The 16519-nt window shown below is 34.9% G+C and overlaps 1 protein-coding gene across 2 annotated transcripts; it reads right to left on the reverse strand.

Moving 5' to 3' along the window:
* Window positions 1-9887: 9887 nt before the first annotated feature.
* LOC145072850 (filament-like protein (DUF869)) lies at window positions 9888-14342 on the reverse strand. Of its 2 annotated transcripts, none has more exons than XM_079019328.1 (6): window positions 14003-14342; window positions 13205-13337; window positions 12862-13003; window positions 10628-11888; window positions 10498-10558; window positions 9888-10365 (listed from the first exon to the last, which is right to left on the reverse strand). In XM_079019328.1, exons 1-6 carry the CDS (start codon window positions 14290-14292, stop codon window positions 9976-9978), a joined length of 2277 nt encoding a protein of 758 aa, XP_078875454.1. In that variant the 5' UTR covers window positions 14293-14342; the 3' UTR covers window positions 9888-9975. The 2 variants fall into 2 exon arrangements, with proteins under 2 accessions (XP_078875454.1, XP_078875455.1); XM_079019329.1 differs by having other exon boundaries at window positions 13205-13308; window positions 14003-14339.
* Window positions 14343-16519: the final 2177 nt, after the last annotated feature.

Below are 16519 nucleotides of genomic sequence, written 5' to 3' on the forward strand. Positions count from 1 at the left end.
TAGGCCAGAGTGGCAATCCAACTGGGAGGTTATAGGCCAGGATAATCCAGTTTGGAGAATGTGGACCCAGCATACATTATATATATTGTTTGGTTGTGTGTAGTACGTTGGGGTGAACTCACTAAGCTTTGGCTTATAGTTTGATTGTGATGTTTTAGGTACTCCAAAAGACAGGGGCAAGGAAAGGCTTGATTGTGCATATCCTTTAGATTTTTTTAGATTGATTTTGGGATACTCTGATTTGTGATTTTTGACACTTTGGAAACTATGTTTTGTAAACATTTATGATTTTTTGTTCATTTTGAAAAATAAAAATTTGACCTTAATTTTTGGGATGTTACACTTGACAAGAACCGTACTTAGTCCTTGTTCAAGCTCCCACCAGGGAAGAATGCACTGCAGAACAAACGGGTGTTTCAGGTCAAATATGAGATTGATGGCACCAAAAAATACAAGGCAAGGTTGGTGGTCAAATGGTTTCAACAAAAGAGAGGAGTTGATTACAATGAGATCTTCTCTCCAGTTGTAAAGATGACTACAATCTGAATTATCTTAGGTATTGTATCCTCTGAAGATCTCCATCTAGAGCAGCTAGATGTGAAGACAACTTTTATCCATGGTAATATGAAAGAAGACATCTATATGGAATAACTAGAGGTTTTCCTATAGTTGGTAAGGAAAATTTAGTGTGTAAACTGAAGAAAAGTCTATATGGATTGAAGCAAGTTCCAAGACAGTGGTACTTGAAGTTTGATAGCTTCATGCAAATGATTGGGTACAGCAGATGTGAAATGGATCACTATTGTTACTTAAAGAAATTCAAATCCTCACATCATCTTGTTATTGTGTGTTAATGACATGTTGATCGTTGGGCCCAAAACGCAGTAGATCAATAAGCTTAAGAGGTAGTTATCCAGAGAGTTCGAGATGAAGGCCTTAAGGGTTGCTAAGCAAATATTGGGCATGAGCATAGCTAGGAATATAGTTACTGATACACTAAAACTATCACAAGAAAAGTACATCAAGAAAGTTTTAGAAAGGTTCAGCATGGCAAATGCTAAAGCCAGAAGTACAACTTTAGGAAGTCAGTTAAGAATCTTGAAGAAACAATCGCCAAAGACGGAAGAAGACAAGGAACATATGGATAAAGGTCCCTATGCATCTGCGGTTGGTAGCTTAATGTATGCCATGGTATGCACCAAACCAGACATTGCTCAATTAGTGAGAGTTGTGAGTAGGTTCATGTCAAATCCAGTAAAAAGAGAATTGGGAGGGAATAAAGTGGTTGTTACACTACTTGAAAGGAACACTTGAGGTTTCCCTATGTTTCAGAAGAAAGGGGTGGTCTTAGAAGGGTTCGTCTATGCAGATTTGAGTGGATGTGTGGATTCGGGAAAAAGCACAACAAGTTATGTGTTCACAATCAAAGGTACGACAATCAGCTGGATGTCTAGGTTACAAAAGAGTTTTGTTTTATCGACCACTGAAGCAAATTATATGGCTATTGCAGAAGCGGCCAAAGAGCTTATATGGTTAAAGAACTTTCTATCTAAACTTGGAATGCAGCAGGTTGATTGTGTATTGCATTGTGACAACCATAGTGTAGTTTATCTGTCAAAGAATCTGGTGTTTCATAGTGGAACTAAACACATTCAAATGAGGTACCATTTCATTCGAGAGTTAATTAATAATGGAACTTTGAATCTGAAGAAAATCCTTGGAACGAAGAATCCAGCAGATATGTTCACCAAGGTGGTTACCACTGAGAAGTTGAAGCTTTGTATAGCTGCAACTTGCCTTTCAGAAGTTTGAGATAAAGGCGTGGTAGAGAACGAGAGAGAGTGTGATAAGAAATGTTGAAATAGTTAGATGGTAGAGAAAGACTAAGTTGTCCAAGCCTTCAAGTCGAAGATTGTTAGGTGTGAAGGCTTTGATTAAGGTTGGTGAACTTTTAGTCAAAAGTTCTTAGGTAAAGAAAATAAGATGAGCTATGTGTAGCAATGAGACTTTTACCTTATGTGTGAATGTATGAAAAGGAGGACAATGCATGCAGTAGAACACAAGTCCAAATTTTAGCAAAATGTAGAGTTCACATTCATATATATATATATATATATATATATATATATATATATATATATATATATATATATATATATATATATATATATATATATATATGTGTGTGTGTGTGTGTGTGTGTGTGTGTGTGGAAGAAGTGAGTTTCGACTCAACAATCCTATAAATAGGTTTCCCTTTTTTTATTTGTAATGCACCACCACAACTCAAGCAATTCACAGATAAGAAAGAGTGAAATAATATTTTTGTGCAGAGACTTATTTTTGGCAGCCAAAAATACGAGTGATATCTTACAGTGAGTGATCAAATTACAAGCTCAGTTTAGCCTTGATTGTAATTTTCTATGGTATTAATAAATCCCCCCTCTCTCTCTCTCTCTCTCTCTCTCTCTCTCTCTCTCTCTCTCTCTCTCTCTCTCTCTCTCTCTCTCTCTCTCTCTCTCTCTCTCTCTCTCTCTCTCGTTCGTCCGTGGATGTAGTTCAGATTAGACCGAACCACATTAAAAATTGTGTTCAGTTTCGTTTGCAGTTTTTCAATATTTTTATTCCGTATGTGTTACCGAAATCATTTATCGTTTTTTGTCCGAAATACTTAACTTGCTTTGTTGTATTCCCAACAGCATGTAAGGTGGCACTTTTTTGGTGCTTTAACATGTTATAATATGTTACTCACACCCACCGGTCTAAAAATAAAAAAGAGATAAAGTTTGATCTCTATTCTCTCGGTTATTTTTGTAGTAATGATGTATATAAGGATAAGCCTTTTTTATGTGCATCCTACAAAACTAAAGACATATAATTAGAAAAAATCTTGGCGAGAAAGATGGTTGTAGATAAATTTAAAAATTACATGAACGCTGTGTTTGCCTTTTTTTTTTTGGAATACTGGGGAGTATTTAAAATCAAAGCAATAGGACTAACCATGTATAAATTTGTTAGAAATGATTCATGTGTTATACCAAACAAGGATATACAGCAAATCCAAATGAAAGTTGTATAGAAAGATGAGCACCAAATTAATTATTTCAAAAAAAACATTTATTAGTATCAATGGAATGTGGTTCCAAAAACTAACACGTAAGTGCCTCTTCGGTATAGCCAAACAGAGGATTGGAATGAATGATTCCATTCGGTTGGAAAAATACTTATTTGGTTGTCTATGGAAAGAAGAATCCATTACAACAGGATTGTGATTCCCCTGTTTTTTTTTTCAAACAATTTGATTGATATAACCTTCTCTCTATAATCTGTTTTGGTAATTTGGGAATTTTATCAAATCAAGAAACCCACAACAAACATCAACATACAATAAGTGACCTTATCCTTCAACACCGAAGGAATGCACAACCCGATGATGGTGAGGTTTATGTGTTGGTAAAGATATATATCTATTGGTCATAAGCCAACTATGTACACATAGGATAATAACTATAATAATACTAAGACTAGATGTGAGACCCATATATTATATGGGTTAATTTAAAAAAAAATTGAATATAAATGTCAAAATATTTGAGAATTTTAAATTTATAAGAAAATAAGAAAAATAATGATTTATTATAATGAAAATGTTTTTTATCTTTTAAATTTAAATAAATAAATAAAAACTAATGAGTTTTAATTTTAGAAATTTTGAAATTAAAAGGTAAGTTTATTAGTGAAATTAATATTCATTTATTACTATATTTATTGCAATTATTACATTAAAATATTATGTAAAATTTAATAAAATATAAAAACTCATAAAATAACATGTGAAAAAAATTAATTCAAAATAACCATAAAATGATATTTGGCAAATTGAATAAGAGTGTGACAAGTAGCAAAAAAAACTCTTCATTTATTAGAGATGATAAGCATAATAATATTTTTATTATATAATTATAAACCTGCGTCCGATGCATCATCATAAAGAAATAAAAAAAGATGATTACAATTTAGTACCATGATTTCTTTTTCACCCAACCATTTGGGAATAGAGCATTAATAGATGAAAGATAAAATCCATCAGGCTTGACTAACCAGAAACACGATTTACTACCATTTTCCCTAACGCGGCAACGGTCCATAATTTCGGCATCCATGAGAGCTAAAGTTTGAAATCGTGGCCCCCACGAAAAATTACCAGTAAAACGTGAACCAAAAAGTTTTTCGCAAAATGTCCAATTATAAACCATATTAAATGGAATTGTATGATTTCCAAGATCATGATCTGTTGATTTGATATGAACTGTAATTGTATCCGAGATTCCATTGGTAATATAAGTCGTCCATTTGGTGAAAAAACAACCAGATGTAATAGTAGTCAAGCAACAAGTTGAAGTAAAAAGGATAAAGAAGATGAGACAAGGATTTCTCCTAATATTCATGATTTAACATTCACAATCTGGTTTCAAAATGGTTTTGCATTAGGATCTTATATAGAGGTTGAGATATGATAAATGCATAGCAACTAAATTTATACACAAACAAACAAAAATAGTTACATGCTTACACTGATATATATAAATGCCATTGAGTACGATCGTAAACATCGGTTACTTTGACATGTAACTTTATTAAATGTAACCAAAATTTCAAAAAAAAATGAATAATATACTAATATATTTATATTTTTAATTATAGGATATTACTTATTTTATTAAACAAACTATTCAAATTGTTTTCAAGTTGCCAACAAATTCAATTTATTGTATAAAAGATATCGAACTTAAGATTTATGTGTTTTAAATTGGTATTACAAGTTTTACCATGTTATTTACAAATTTATATTTTTTTTGCCTAAGTTTTAAACCTTTTTACAAGACAAAATTACATAAGCGGTCCTTGTGGTTGGCATAAAATACAACCATATGTCATTTTGAAGAATTTTTAAAATGGATGATCCTTGAAAGCTTAAAACATTGCACGAATAATCCTTATGACTAAGACCGTTAAAAATAACTTGTAACTATTAAGTTTTTGTAAAATAACTAATATCCCATTTTCGATTATTGATATCCGATAAACACAATTTCTTTAGGGTAGAGGGAGTCACTCTCTCCCAACCCACTGAACTCACTGCCACATAAGCTTTTCTTTTTTATTTTTCTTCATCTTTCCCAACCCACAACACACAGAAACTCAATCTTTTTCAACTCACTCAATTAAAAAAAATACAAAACAATCAAGGTAAAATCTTAATTAGCAATAGAGTTACCGTCGGTACCACTACCTCTTCAGCGGGTTGTTTAATTGGTTTCGCTAACCCACTTCATCCTCTCTCTCTCTCTCTCTCACACACACACACATTTTTTCTTATACCATGTGTTTTAAAACTTATATCTTAGTTGTTTTGTATTTCTTTTTAATTGATTGGGTTGAGAAAAATAGGATTTCCGTGTGTTGTGGGTTCGGAAAGATAAAGAAAAATGAAAGAGAAAAGCTGATGTGATAGTGGGTTCAATGGGTTGGGAGAGAATGACTCTCTCCTCCCTTATAGATTTGATATTTCATCGAAGAAAGTTTAACATTTGCCACCATTGATATAAAGAGATCTTCATAGTTTTTCTTCACGAAAAAAAATATAGCACCTGGTTCTTGGTACGTATTCTTTTATTTAATTTTTTGTGCATTTTGCATCTTGGCCTTGGACTCGGCGAGTCAAAGGATTGACTCGCCAAGTAGAAACGGGAATGGGCACGGGGTTTAAGTTGTGGACTCGCCGAGTCGGGTCTCGGACTCGGCGAGTAAGCTGTTGTTCGGACAAAAACCCTAATCCAGGAGTGTGCACCCTATTTAAACACTCTAACTCGGCCTCCCTTGCCCCTAACACTTCCAGAAGAGCTGTAGAGCGAAACCCTAGCCCTCATATTGTTCTTGTGAGTGATTTTGGCTTTGTGAAGGAAGTTTGGAGATTAGAAGAAGAAGGAGAAGGTTGAAGGGTGCAAGGAGGGGAAGTAGATCCGAAATCTACTCTGTGAAAGACTTCCATTCAGGTAGAAAAGTTCCTACCTTGATCTCTAGTTCATTAGATCCCCTTTTGACCCTAATTTGTGGTTTTTAAGCCCTAAAAGCTCAAACTCTATGTGTTTATGCTCTATGTTCTGAAAGGGCTTCAGATCGGGACCTTATGGACATCTTAGAAGTGTAAAGTTTATGTGGTTGAAGTGATTGAGGTCCCTATTAAGTGTTTGACCTCATAAAGAGCTTGGAATTGCCTTTTGGAGCTCATAGGGCCATGCATGCACGTAAAGTTTGCAACTTTACGTGATAAGCATGCCCTAGGAGCTTAGATCTATGGTTTGGAACCATTGCATGTCTCAGATTTGGTCTGTATGGGAGGAGAGTTGAATGGACTCGGCGAGTGCCAAAGTGCACTCAGCGAGTTCTATGAAGATGGTCTTAGACTCGACGAGTTGGATGAACCACTCGGTGAGTCCTATGAAGATTGCCTGGAACTCGACGAGTTGTTCTTCAAACTTGGCGAGTCATATGAACAGTTACTAAGTTAAGAGGGGTTTAAGTGTAGAAGGTCCAACCCTTCGACACTGCTCGCGGAATTAGCAATTTATCGAGCAGCGATAGCCCCAGAAACCTAAATCCTCAAGATGGATGCTTTGGTGAGGATTTGGAAGCGAGTAGAGGATCTACTCGTGGGACTCGGCGAGTTGTTCCCGGACTCGGCGAATCGGATGAGTTTACTTGTGGCTTTCGAATGGGAGAAGAACTCGTCGAGTTGTCGGCCCAACTCAACGAGTAGGGTCGCGGATGGGGACGAGTAGAGAATGAGGGACTCGGCGAGTTGATGGCCCAACTCAACGAGTCGGGTCAACTGGAAGTTGACTTTGACTTTGACTTGACTTGGTTAAGGGTAAAATGGTCATTTTACCCTAAGTATAGAGATCAGTTTCTAACTGAGTGTTTGTGGGGTTTGTAGCCGGAGGATTTCCGGAGCAGCAACGGACGGAGGTTTCCCGCACTGATTATCAGCAGCTACTTGTATGAGGTGAGTTACCTTCCAGTAGGGGTGGGTATAAGGTCACAATGCCGGCCCACCAATGAGGAGTATTTAGAAGATAATTGTCTTTGTGATAATTTATCTTGGTCTGGTATGCGTTTGGTTATGAGTTATGTTTGTATGATATGTTACATGATAGGGATAGTTTCCTTGATAGTGGTCCTTAGAACCAAGGGGTAGGTCAGTACCCTGATATGCATAATTGTGTGCTTATATCTTGCTATTGTATGCTAGTGGTAGGGGTGGGATAGTCCCCAGTTACCGACTGAAAGATACCGATGACGATTACCGGTTGAAAGATACTGATGACGATTACCGGTTGAAAGATATAGATGGTATTGTATGGTATGTGGTATGATGGGGGAACTCACTAAGCTTTGTGCTTACGGTTTCAGTTTTTGGTTTCAGGTACCTCTTCGTCTAAGGGGAAGGAGCCGGCGGCGTAGCATGGCATCACACACACATATTTTATTTTCCGCACGGTGTTTTCTGGGATTGTACTCTGATATGTTATTTGCTTATGTTGTGGGTTTAAAACATGATACTTGATTTTATGAGATGACGTGTTGATTCAATATTTTCTAGTGAAAGTTTTATGAACAATTTAATTAAAATTGAAATTTTTGGACTTGAATTTTGGGACGTTACAACAAAACCCCAAACACATCGAAACTTTTGGCTTCATATTCAATAGTTTCAGAAGATAATTAGTACTTTTGTCACATATAACCAACATACATTACTGTATTTAGATAAACGTATAGGTTTATGTAATAAAAAAAAGGGAAAATGACACATACACCTTATGAAGTTTCTAGGGTTGACCTTTTTAGTCACTTAAGTTTTTTCGTGGCTTTATGAGGGAACCAAGTTGTGGGCAACCTGTTCTTTTAGTCTCATTTACTTGTTTTAGCCGGTTTAGAGGTTATATTGACAAAATTTGGGGCCATCTCTCTCTCTCTCACACACACACATTTTCTTTTATACCATGTGTTTCAAAACTTGTATCTTAGTTGTTTTGTATATTTTTTTTTTAATTGAGTGGATTGAGAAAGACTGGATTTCCGTGTGTTGTGGGTTCGAAAAGATAAAGAAAATTAAAAGAGAAAAGCTAATATGACAGTGGGTTCAATGGGTTGGGAGAGAATGACTCTCTCCTCCCTTATAGATTTGATATTTCATCAAAGAAAGTTTAACATTTGCCACCATTTATATAAAGAGATCTTCATAACAAAACCCCAAACACATCGAAACTTTTGGCTTCATATTCAATAGTTTCAAAAGATAATTAGTACTTTTGTCACATATAACCAACATACATTGTTGTATTTAGATAAACGTATAGGTTTATGTAATAAAAAGGGGAAAATGACACATACGCCTTATGAAGTTTCTAGGGTTGACCTTTTTAGTCACTTAAGTTTTTTCGTGGCTTTATGAGGGAACCAAGTTGTGGGCAACCTGTTCTCTTAGTCTCATTTACTTGTTTTAGCCAGTTTAGAGGTATATAGACAAAATTTGGGGCCATCTCTCTCTCTCTCTCTCTCTCTGTCTCTCTCTCTCTCAAAAAAAAAAAAAAAACCCAGCAAAAACCAGAGATGTTGCCTTCTTCAGCCCATCCTCTCGTCTTCATTCTATTTTGATTGCAGACTGGTCCAATCACCACCAAACCACCGCCATGGCCAGTTAAAGCAAGCCTCCGACCATAAAGAGGACCATCAGCATTGTTCACCGGAGAAGAAGAACCGGCGAGAATCACCATTTTTCCTCCTGTCTTCATCTCTTTTCGACCTTCAAGCAACTTCCAATCATTTTTCCTTACTCCTCCATCAATCTTAGGTAACCCTTTTTCTTTTCTGTTCAGAACTCATTCAAGAATCTCCAAGAACACTCAACACTTGTCATGGTGTCCGGTGACATGAACAGTTCTGACGGGATGGTCCCGGTGATGGGTTCAGTCCTAAACAGATATATGTAATTCCTTATTCCGTTGTTTTTCTGTTTTGGAGGTGTTTAGGTCGAAAATAAAAAAGAGTAGTTCTACGGGTCTCCTCTGGCAAGCTCCTCGTCATCATTACTCTCTTCTGGTCGTCACCTATTAGAGCCAAGAACTGCAGGAGTGATGGGTGTTGAATATCACCGGTGATGATGGGTACCACCCACCACGGCAGCGGCGACGAGTGGTGGTAGCACAACAGCTCTGCTGCTTCCGCCTTCCCAATCCAACGGTGATCGAATAGGAAATAAGGTTCATATATCTATGTTGTTTGGGGTGAGGCTGCGGTGGTTCTATGGCGGACGATGGTGGTTTCCAGTGAAGAATGTGATGGCAATGGTGGAGCAAGGTTGATTTAAGTTGTGAGAGAGAGAGAGAGAGAGAGAGAGAGACCTTTTAGTTTTTTTAATTTATTAAAATATAAAAATAAATGAGGTGACATAAGGGGGTAACCGGGTTACCCCTTCGTTTTCTCAAAAAGGACCTATTAGAACCGACAAAACCAAATTTGTTCCCTTAAAAAACCACTAAAAAAGTTAGACTAAAAAGGTCAACCCTAGAAACTTCATTGGGCGTATGTGTCGTTTTTCCAATAAAAATAATAATAATAAGTAACATACAACAGATATATTTCCTAAACATCTATCATTTGGTCCAAAAACTATCGATAAATATCTACCTACCTAGTCGATAATAACACATGTAAAAGATTAATCACCTATGCATTTACATCTGAATACCATAGTAGATATTATGCATATCTGAGCACCACGTATGACTTATCATCCGGTTAGTTAATGAATAATAAGGACAGTTTCTCAAAGTTTTTTTATTCAATACTAAATATAACCGAACTCACAAACAAAGTCACCAAATACACAACCAACCACATTTCCTATAGTTTAGACACCAATCGTAAGTACCTTCTTCTTTCTAAACAAAAGCTTCCTCAATATCTCAGTTCCTTTACCCCTTTTCTTACTAGGTACAATCGCCAAAGCACCAGGTACAACTCGTGTCTTACAACTTCCAACACGAACAACCGGTCCCGCTTTTCTCTCTGTTACACTCACCATCTCTTTCGTCTTCGGAGAGCTCACCGGATCCTCCTCACCACCGCCTTCTGCCGCCTCCATATGGTCACGTAAACATGAATGCCGCCTTGACTTCTGACCACCGGTCAACTCTGCCGCCACCGGTGGCGGTGCTAGTGCTTTCAACTGGCGGCCGATGCTAAATATTGTTTCTTGACACTCTGCTAGTTTTGCAGAAGCCGCTGTTATCTCCAATCCCTGTAAAAAAAATGACTTAAAATTTTGTATTATTTTTACAAAATAAATAGACGTAAAATATTTAAAAATTATGTTATTGAAGTTTAATATGAATTTATACATACAAAAGAAACTGATTAATAAGTTTCTTACAGTTTGGAGTGGTTTCGCCTCTTGCTTGACTTCTACATTTTCCGTATCATTGTCGGACAAACTGCATAATTTAAATATTAAATAAATCAAAAGTGAAAAATCGGATAAAGGGTAAAATAGTAATTTTTACCTTGCTAGTTGAAGTTGTAATTCGAGACATGTTGCTTCTAATTCTTCACAACAATGACATCTATCTTCCAACTCGACTTTAAGAGACGATATCTTTTGATTTGCTTCGTTTATTTCATATCTAGCAACCGAAATTTGATGGTCAAGATCCTCGTTGACCAACTTCTGATTCTCCAATTGCTCCTCGATTATCGCCTTCGATTCTTTCACCCTTTCCAATTCCGTTTCCACCTCCGGAATCCCTCTTTCCGGTTCCGGAGATTTCCACGTAATGTAACCGCTAACAGAATCGTCACATTGTAAAGATTTTCTAATCTCGTTCAATACTTGATCGAAACTTCTTTCCGAAACACGAGTTTGTTCCGTAATCAAGTTTACAATGCTTGTTAACCAATCACCCGATGCCACGTGGACTAGATTACTTGCGTCACAAGAAACGATTTCTTTCCCTACGGAATCAAGATTACTTGTGTCCGAAGTAACGATTGCTAATTTCTCCATCTCGACAAAATCATCCATCAAACTCATATCCGTGTCTCCGATCATCAAACGTTGACTTTGACCCATGCGATTACTTTGACTTTGCAAAATGGAAATCTCATCGTCTTTTTTTCTTATTATTTCTTTTAAAATCTTGTTTTCTTCTTCCACTTCGTATAACCGGTTTATCAAAAACCCCATTCGTTTATCCAAACCTTCAAGACCCGACCCGGTGATTTGCTTTTTCACCAACAATCGAAGCTTCTGACATTCCGATTCCAACTTCGCTGCCCGTTTCATGCTTTCTCTCTGCTGCCCGGACGCCACGTCAGCACACCGGGTTTGTACCTCGAGCTCTCTTTCTAAGACCCGATATTCGTATTTCAAAATCCCGTTTTCTTTTTCAATTGAATCAAGGCGTGTGATAAGGTCGTTGAATTCGATTGTGGCTTGTGACATTTGATGGCTTATGTCTTCGATTAATTCATCTTTGATCATGAGCGTGTTGGAAAGTCGAGCGTTTTGGACCGTTAGATCTGCGAGATCTTTGTTTGACTCGTTGACTTTGTCTTCTAATCTTTTATTTGCCCTTTTGAGCTCTTCCATGGATTCATTTACCATTTTTTGATCTTGCTCTTCTTTTAAAGAAGTTAGTTGTTGGCGATAATCTTTTAATGCAGAATTTAAGTGGACTAATCTCTCGTTAGCCTCTAATTTTTGCTTAATTATGGATTCTAGTTCTTGATTTCGTAGGGCCAATTCTTCAACAACTTTATCCCGGTCTGTTTAAACACAAATCAAAAACATGACATGACCTGACATGACCACACAACAAATTATTGTAATGCCAGATTGATGTAAAAAGACAAAAAAGTTGCAGCTTTTTTGTCCGACCCAAAAAGATGGAATGGGTGGGGTGGGAACTCACTCGGGATATTTTGTAAGGGCAAAAGACAAAAATACCCCTTCTAAAAAGTTTGTTAAGTTCGGTTCAGTGTAATAAAAGTTGCAGCTTTTTTGTCTCACCAAGAAAGATGGGAAAGGTAGGGTAGGGACTCAATCCGGATCTTTTGTGAGGGCAAAAGACGAAAATACCCCTTCTCCTAAAAAGTTTGTCAAATTCAGTTCGGTTCGGTTCAGCGTAATAAAGTTGCAGCTTTTTTGTCCCACCAAAATAGATGGAAAAGGTAGGGTAGGGACTCAATCCTAAGGGAAAAAGACAAAAATGCCCCTTCTCCTAAAAAGTTTGTCAAACTCAGTTCGGTTCGGTTCAGTGTAATAAAAGTTGCAGCTTTTTTGTCCCACCAAAAAAGATGAAAGAGGTAGGGTAGGGACTCAATCCGGATCTTTTGTAAGGGCAAAAAACGAAAATACCCTTCTCCTAAAAAGTTTGTCAAACTCAGTTCGGTTCGGTTTAGTGTAATAAAAGTTGCAGCTTTTTTGTCCCACCAAAAAAGATGGAAAAGGTAGGGTAGGGACTCAATCCTAAGGGAAAAAGACAAAAATACCCCTTCTCCTAAAAAGTTTGTCAAATTCAGTTCATTTCAGTCCAGTGTAATAAAAGTTGCAGTTTTTTTGTCCCACCAAAAAAGATGAAAAAGGTAGGGTAGGACTCAATCCGGATCTTTTGTAAGGGCAAAAGACGAAAATACCCCTTCTCCGAAAAGGTTTATCGGGTCTAATTCAGTTGAGTTCAGTGTAACAAACACGGGTTAAGATCTTTGAAATATTTAGAATAAGAGAGGTAATGATGACCTGTAATGGCTTCTTGTGCAGTTTTTGCATGTTCAGATATGAGGGCATCTTTGGAATTGCACTCACATAAGAGAGAAGCTATCTTTTCATGGAGGTTTTTCACAGTCCTCTCCAAAGCTGCTTCTTTATCATACTGAATCCTCTGTGTAATGTAAAACACAAACAAGAAAATTAAAAATTAAAAAAAAAAAAAAAAAAAAAGAAAACAACAATATTTTTGGTGGGAATTATTGATTTTGACCAGTTAACTTCTTGTCATTTTTGTTAAGGAAGAACTACTGAACTAGTAAATTATTACATTAAAATTGAAGTAAAAATTAATGGAATATTATTAATTATATACCTCTTCTTCATTTCCTTTTATAGAGATTCCAGCTTCACTATCGACGGATTTATGGACAGATCTTTTTCTCCAAGACCATGTTTTTTGGTCCATGATTTTCTGATCTGATGATAATAACACCACAAATTTCCAACTAAATACAAAGAGAAAAGAAAAAAAAGGGAAATAAAGTACGAAATTTTAAAAAAGAATTCTTAATTAATAAAAAGGTTGCACCTTTATAAAGGGAAAAATGTTGCAACTCGTTAAAACCGGATATTAAGTTTTAACTCAAAGTTCTTATACAAATAGAAAAAGAAAAGTACATAAAGAAATGTTAGGTTGCTTTAGCTTAGGGTATCACTTTGGATCCAAATAGAAGAAGAAAGATATATAAAGAAAAAGAACTCATATTCCAAGAATTTCTCCATTTAAGTGTCCCTACTGCATGAAGATATATTAATATAAACACTAAAAATAACTGATTTGTCTGCATCGAATGACTTGATGTAACCTCTTCATCTTCATTTTTAGTGTATTTAATTATATAAAGATTATTCTCTGTTCCTCATTGATGTCTGGTTTATAGAAACTTTGTGTTAAAAGAACCCAAAGCTTTCCACAATGCTCATTCAAAGCATCCATGAAAAACAAAAAACAAGAACGCATCACAATGTTTCAGCCATTTCTGAACAAGTTGGGAAGATCTTGATGATCATATAAACCCAGGAGGAAAAAAGATGAATGCAGTAAAACGAAACAAAAAATAGAAATAGAAGTAGAATTCTACAAATGTACACAGATTAATTAAAAGCTTACCTGTATGAACCCAAATGAGATAAGATTGAGCGTGTCTTCACCTTCAAACAACCATATACAGCTACGATATAAGTTAAAATTTGGTAGAGGACTTTCAACAAACACTTAGAGTGCAGCAGAGAATTGATACGATTTTGTGAAGAACTTCTGGTGGAAATGAGACAAACCCACCGACAGATGAATTGTTTTGATAAGGGTGAAGAAAGTGGTGGAAGAATTGAGTGGGAAAAAAAGAGTGTGGCCATGGCGAAAGGAGAGAAAAAGGAAAAGGCTCGACAAATAAAAGTCATCTCTTCGTACAGTGTCTCAGACACAGAGTCCCTGCGAGTGAACCCAAGCGGTGCCCGATTGTGTAGCCAAATAAAGAACTATTTTTATTTTATAATAAAAATAGTTCTAAAAATAAGAAAATACCAATTTAAATCTTTTTTTTTTTTAAAAAGACAAAAATGTGGACATTTTTGTGGTTTTTATGTAGACATTAACGGTTACACACGATGTAATTGCCAGCCATGAAAATGAGTGGTGTCAAATTTTGGAAATTAAACTAAACTTGTACAAAACTTAATACTAACATGGAGACCAATACTGTAATTTACTTTAGTATTTTATGGGACCTTTCATTTAATTTAAATGTGTTATTCATTTTAATTTAATGAACCAAAATTGGTAAAAATGAAAAGAAAAAAGAGAAAGGAGGTGTTGGAGTGAAACAAAAAGGAGGGGACAGTAGGTGCAGCTACGTGTCAGTTAGTTATCATCATGGAGCGTCACTCAGCTAAGTGTACGAGTATTTTAGGCCCTCGATACAAAAAGATTTAACAAAAGTATATAATTCTGTATAACTTAATTATTTATAATATAATTATAAGAAAATTACAAATATAATCAAAACCGCTAATTACATCGTAAGAAATGGTCAACCCCCAATTACATACAAGTCTCTAAAACACATCCATATTTTAGCAACTTGTATGTTCGCAGATGAACTAGTTAATTTGCTATTTCATATTCCATCTGCCATTTCACTTTTTTTGTAACTATAAAAATGTAATTTTTTTTGTTTGTTTCATTTTTCATATTTTTCATTGGAGAACTTTCTCTCTCTTTAGAAACAAAAGAAAATATTATTCATCTTATTAAAAAGATTTTAAACAAAATTTTCAAATAAATAACAACAAAATTGATAATTTTTTGCAATAATCTATATATAATATAGTTGTTAGTCACTTGTACCCCATATTTATACCAAAAAAAATTATCTGCGAATATACAAGTCACTAAAATAGGGATGTTCTTTAGCGACTTGTATGTTCGCAGATGGCTTGATGAAATCGCAGATAAGCTTAATCTATTTATGATTTTGATGGCTATTTTTGTAATTTGTATTTTTTTTTTGTTGCTATTTTCTACAAAGTAATTAACGATTGTGGTTATATTTGTAATTTTTTCTATAATTATATTTTATGATTAATACTGACAAAATTATAACATATATCAAACCATATATTTTATTTAGTACTTAATATATCGTTTAAACTTTTAAAAATATAAAATTTTAATTAAATTAATTATTTAAAATATATATCTAGTTTAGAGTAAATTAATATGATAAACGAATTCATATATAAGTGATAAAATAATAACTTTAAAAAAGGTCGTCTATTATGAGACCAATAATAAAGATATGGTCTTACAAAAACATTTTCATATGTTATACAATAATCATATATATTTGTAAAAATAGTAAGTCTCGGCATTTTGCTTATCTTTTGAAGCCTTTAAAGACTTCTATAATGAAACATAACATACTTTGTTTTTCTCAACCCTGTTCTTATTTCTTGAGGAGACCCACATTATCCTTTACAAATTAAAGTATATATAATAATAATCTTGCTAGTTTTGTTTTTATATAATTGTGTGTAACAAATGTTCGAATTTAATGATTTGTTTTATTAAAAGAATAATAAAAATATGTATCATTATTTTTCTTTTTGAGTAAATTTCACTACTTAAACCTTTTATGAGGCACCGCTACTTTATGTCCATGTAGACGATATAAATCATGAGCTTTTGTAAGCTGAAATGGTCAAAAAGTGAAAAGGAATGAAATTGAAATGAGAAAGGTGGAACCAACAAAATCATGACCTCTTAACGTTTATATCTACTTTTACTAAACAAAGGGATCTCAAGGCCATGTATCTAGTTAGAACTAAATTATACTGGATTCGAAAAATGGAAGATGTTGGAAGTGAAAATCGAATCGATCTACATTGATTAGGTATTGATTGGGTCTTTCTTTAAACGTAAAATAACGTTGTTTATTATTTAAGAAATAAATTGATGATTCGGTCTTGGTTCTTTATTGGCACGAACAACAATTGGTTTTTGAAGAAAAATGTTTGATTGACAATTAAACCGAAAACTGTGTTTCTAACTATAGTAGGGAATTGAACCGAATAGTCTACAGTCATTTGGTTTGGTTAAGGTGTTGTTCTTTGGTGTTAAAAATCCCAC

The sequence above is a fragment of the Lactuca serriola genome, chromosome 9, assembly GCF_051521515.1.
Source record: "Lactuca serriola cultivar US96UC23 chromosome 9, Lser_US96UC23_V15, whole genome shotgun sequence".
In the NCBI taxonomy this organism is placed as follows: Eukaryota; Viridiplantae; Streptophyta; class Magnoliopsida; order Asterales; family Asteraceae; genus Lactuca; species Lactuca serriola.